Raw genomic sequence first — 4,585 nt, 5'->3', positions numbered from 1 at the left:
GCAGAGAACGGGAGCGCGCCGGGGGGGTGTAACGCCCGCAGAGAACGGGAGCGCGCCGGGGGGGTGTAACGCCCGCAGATAAGTGCATTGCGCCCAGCGGGTGATTTCACCTCCTCCGGGCACCGGTGGCAATTTGCCCATTGTCTCCGGTGACATCGGGCGAGCCTGAAGCCGGTGCTCGGTGGGGAGATGCGCTCGTCCGCTGCCTCCTGCCCCTCGCCGCTCACGCGTGGGGGCGCGTTCCCCTCCGCACACGCCGCGCGGGGAGTCAGACTGGCCCGGGGTGGGCGGGGTTGTTTGCCCCGCCGGGGGAGAAAGCGCAGGGAGGAGCCGCGCATCCCCGACGGGCCGCTGTGCTGCGCTGCCTGCGTCCCGTAATGACACGCACCGCCGCGGAGGCTCCCACCGGGGGCAAAGCACCCACCAGCCCCCGCCCCTTCGTTACCGTAATTACCCGCGCGGGCGGGCAGGTGACGGGTCTCGCGGGGTTTCCGAGGGCCGGGACGGTCTCGGGGCCCCAGGGCAGATGGAGGCGGGGTGACAGCCCAGCTCCCGGCGGGGGGGGGGGCAGCAAAGGGGCATCCCAGGGTGCTGGGCGTGGCCGGGCGCTGTCCCGCTGCGCGCGGCGCTCCCGGCTGGGCAGGCCAGGGGGCGGGGCTAAGGCGGCGCCCCGCCCCCTCCCTTCGCTCTCGGCCAATGGGGCGCCGGGCGGGCGGCCACGTGAGGCGGGGCCGGGCCGGGCAGCGGGCAAAACGTGAATGAGCGCGGCGAGCGCGATTCAAAGGGGCTGGCGGTACCCGGCCGGAGCCCCGCGCGCCCAGCCCGGCCCGGCCCCGCCCCTCCCCGCTCGGCTCGGCCCGGCTCGGCCCGGCCCGGCCCCGGCCGCCCCATGCGCGCCGCCTGCCAGCCCCCGCTCGGGATGATGCAGCGCCCCTTGGGCAGCGGCGCGGCCTTCAGCATCGACGCGCTGATCGGCAGCCCGCCCCAGCCCAGCCCGGGCCACTTCGTCTACACCGGCTACCCCATGTTCGTGCCCTACCGGCCCGTGGTGCTGCCGCCGCCCCCGCCGCCGCCGCCGCCCGCGCCGCCGCTGCCCGGCTTCTGCTCCAGCCTGGCCCAGGGCATGGCGCTCATGGCCACGCTGCCCGGGGGCTTCGCCGCCGCCCCGCAGCCCCCGGAGGCCGCCCGCAAGTTCGCCCCGCACGGCCTGCCCGGCGGCTTCGAGAAGGGCGACGGGGCCCGGCCCGAGGGCCAGGAGGGGAAGGGCTTCGCGGGCAAGGAGAGCGGCGCCCTGCTGGCCTACGCCGCCGCCGACGCCGTGCAGGCTTCGCTAGGTGAGCGAGTGAGTGGGAGGGAGGCGGCCCAGCTGCAGGGCCGGCGAAGGGGACAGGACCCTGGGGTGTGTCGTCCCCCCCGGGGGGTCGCTGGGGCTGCGCGCGCCCCGAGAGCCGTCCTGGCGCGCCTCACGCTGGTTATTAGGTAAGGGGCTTCGCAGGGGCAGCCCCGCCCCTTACCTGGGACCTAGGCTGGCAGGGGCGAAGGGCCGCTGGGTGGCGGGCAGGTCGCCGTGTCCACGTCCCAAACTTGGCCATTGCCCGCCCCGCGGAGAGCGGCTGTTTCTGCTCGGAAACGCGCCTCTCCCCCAGCTCAGGTGGTGGTGGGGGGTCCCAGGGCCTGCGCGCCCCAGGCCGGCGGAGAAGACCCCCCTGCAAAGCGCAGCCTGGCAAACTTCAATCGCTGCCATATGCCACGGCCGCCTACTCGCCGTGTACAGCCGCGCCGGCGGGAGGCCCGGAGGGGGAGGGATCCTGCACCTGGTTTGAAGCGGGTTTTTGTTTTTGGGGGGTAGGGGGAGAAATAAAAAGCTCCCAGCCAGGAAAGCGTCTCGGCTGGGAAATGTTCCGCTCCCAGGCGCTTTCCAGCCGCCCCTTGGCTTAAGCGCGTCCTGCCGCGCTCCCTGCCAGCCCAGCAGAAGTTCAGCCCTTCCCCGCGGGCTGGGGGTAAAGGGCTCGTCCTCCGCCCCCCATCCCACCGGGCAGACACCGGCAAGGGAAGCAGACCCGCCTGCGTGCGGAGACGCGTTCTCCGGCTCGGCCCGGGAGGGAGCCGCGCCCAGAGCGGGGTGAGCTGAGCTTGCGGGGGGACAAACGGCTGCCGGTCCCACAAACCTCTCTCGCTGGGAGAAATCAGCCCGCGGAGAAGTGTCGGAAGGGGCCGTGAGAAATCCAGGCGAGAGGGAACCGCTGGGTGTCCCGCGGTGGTGGGGCGCGCCTGGTTTCTCTGCCCGCCCCGCTTGCCTCCTTCCCGGCTATCCCGAGCCCGAGGAGGGTTGAATTCCGCAGAACGGGCCGCTGGGCCGAGCCAGGCGTGCGCCCGGTAACGACGTGCCTGTGCCTTGCTTCCCTAGGGGCTGCCCGGGGCCAAGCCAAAGAGGATGCCAAAGCGGAGGAGGACTCGAAGAGCAAAGAGGAAAGTTTCTCCATGGACAGCGACCTGGAGTACAGCTCGGATGACAATATCACGGGCCAAGCCGCGCACAAGGAAGAGGACTCTGGCCACGGGCTGGAAGAAAACCCGCAGAGCGCAAATAACTCCAACACCACCACCTCCACGGGCAAGAACCGGCGGCGGCGGACGGCCTTCACCAGCGAGCAGCTGCTGGAGCTGGAGAAGGAATTCCACTGCAAAAAGTACCTGTCCCTGACCGAGCGGTCCCAGATCGCTCACGCCCTCAAACTCAGCGAGGTGCAGGTCAAAATCTGGTTCCAGAACAGGCGCGCCAAGTGGAAACGGGTGAAAGCCGGCAACGCCAACTCCAAAACGGGGGAGCCCTCCAGGAACCCCAAAATCGTGGTCCCCATCCCCGTCCACGTCAGCAGATTTGCCATCAGAAGTCAGCACCAGCAGCTGGAGCAAGGCAGGCCCTGAGAAACCTCCGTTCCCCGCCCCGCGCTCCAGAAGCTGAGCCCCCTTTCCGAACTGGGTTTAACACGCGCGCCGGCTCCCGTGTGAACCTGTGCGCAGCGCCGGGGGGGCAGGCTGGAAACGGCGGTCGCTTTTGGAGCGGGAATAGCGACCCCTGGAAGAGACAGAATACATATTTATTAGACTGTCCCACGGTGTGTATAAACGTGCGGGATCTGCGCTGCGCTGTCTTGTCTCCTATGGGACCCATTCCCGGTCACCTGAATTCTTCTTACATTCCCACGGCGACCACGCAAACAAACGGCAAAGCCTGGGTCAGCCAGCTTTGGGGTTTTGTTTCTTCTTCTTTCGCAAGGTAAAAAGGAAACAAAACTGCGAGGTTTGTTTTCCCTGTCTTGGGTTGGCTGAGTGGCAGACGTTGGGGTGAATTATTTTAATAGATATATCTCTATTTTTGGGTTTGCCTGGCTTTTGTCCATTTTGGTTGCTGTTCTACTAAGCCCTGTCGGAAAAGCACGCTCCTCTCTGTTGTGTTTAATTTATTTCAGTGTAGCCTCCCCACACTCCCCCGGTAAGTTATGAAATTTTTAAAAAAAAAAAAACAAAACCTCCGTCTTGTGAATAAACAAAATCAAAAACGAAAAAGCAAGACCGAGCCGAGTTCTGTGCAGAGTTCCTGGGGGGCGAGCGCCCTTTCCCTGCTGGGACAGGGTACCTCTAGGTCTGGTCCTCCGCTTCTGAAAGGAAGGTTTATTGGCCGGGCGAAATACGTAGGAAAAATACTGAGTTTCGCCTCCTGGCGCGGGGGTGAGTTTTTTCCAGCACGCGGAGGTCAGGGGACCGAGTTTCTTTCCACTAACCTGCACAGCAGCCCCTGCAGGAACGGGCGTGGCAGAAGCTGGCCCCGCAGCGAGCTAACCACTAGGGCCCACCCCCGCCTTGCGGGGATTACAAAGGAGCAGCCAGGCTTGAATATGAGCCCAGCCGCCCCGAGCTCCCCAGTGCGGGGCGAAGTCTGCAGACGGCTTAGGCTGGTTTTACTGCGGCCAGGGGATAAATCAAACAGGCGGGAGAGGGGGCACTACCAGCCCGGGGACCGACGTGGCAGCCTTGGAGCTGAGGCGCTTCCCCGGGACTCGCTCGAGGGCGGCTCGGGGACTTGCCCAGCGGCTGCCGCGGCCCTGGCTGAGCGGGGCGAACGGGAACCGAGAGCCGGGAGCGGTCTCCGGTGCCCTGTAAAAGCCAAGCGCCCGGTCCCGCTCGGCCTGTGGTCGCGATGCCTCGCGGGCAGTGCTCTGTCGCGACAGAAACGTGACAAGGCTCCGGGCCGTGGGCGCAGCGCAGCCTGGGGTTCGGCCGTGTGCCCCATTCCCCTGCACGGGGAAGCCGAGCGGCTCTTTCGCCTTCCCCTCCCTCAGCTCTGGGCCGGGCCGGGCCCCATCGCGCCCTACCGGGGAGATCCGCCTTGCAGCCCGCGGGGGGCTGAGGGGCCCGAGCGGGGCCGGGGCTGCAGCAGGCCAGGTAAGTCGCCGGATCAGCAGCACCGCCCCCCCGCCCGCAACCCCAGCCCTGGACGGAGACGGCCAGGGGCTCGGTGGGGGCCCGTGGCAAGTGAAGGCCGCCCCCGGCCAGGGAGTTACGGCCGCGGAGGCGCCGGAGC

The 4,585-nt window shown here is 67.8% G+C and overlaps 1 protein-coding gene across 1 annotated transcript; it reads left to right on the top strand.

Annotated features, from left to right (window-relative positions):
• The first annotated feature begins 876 nt into the window (after positions 1 to 876).
• Positions 877 to 3,489, top strand: GBX2 (gastrulation brain homeobox 2). Its single transcript, XM_075001468.1, has 2 exons — positions 877 to 1,334; positions 2,408 to 3,489. Exons 1-2 carry the CDS (start codon positions 890 to 892, stop codon positions 2,926 to 2,928), a joined length of 966 nt encoding a protein of 321 aa, XP_074857569.1. The 5' UTR covers positions 877 to 889; the 3' UTR covers positions 2,929 to 3,489.
• The last annotated feature ends 1,096 nt before the right edge of the window (positions 3,490 to 4,585 follow it).

This window comes from Carettochelys insculpta, chromosome 8 (genome assembly GCF_033958435.1).
Source record: "Carettochelys insculpta isolate YL-2023 chromosome 8, ASM3395843v1, whole genome shotgun sequence".
Lineage (NCBI taxonomy): Eukaryota > Metazoa > Chordata > Testudines > Carettochelyidae > Carettochelys > Carettochelys insculpta.
The sequence above is the reverse complement of the archived record's forward strand: the minus strand, read 5'-3'. Positions and strand labels throughout refer to the sequence as shown.

What these genes read in the sequence shown, in the direction of transcription:
- GBX2 (XM_075001468.1), top strand. Translation starts at nt 890, where the DNA reads ATGCGCGCCGCCTGCCAGCCCCCGCTCGGGATGATGCAGCGCCCCTTG. An exon ending in CGCCGTGCAGGCTTCGCTAG is followed by an intron (nt 1,335 to 2,407) that starts GTGAGCGAGTGA and finishes TTGCTTCCCTAG; the next exon opens with GGGCTGCCCGGGGCCAAGCC.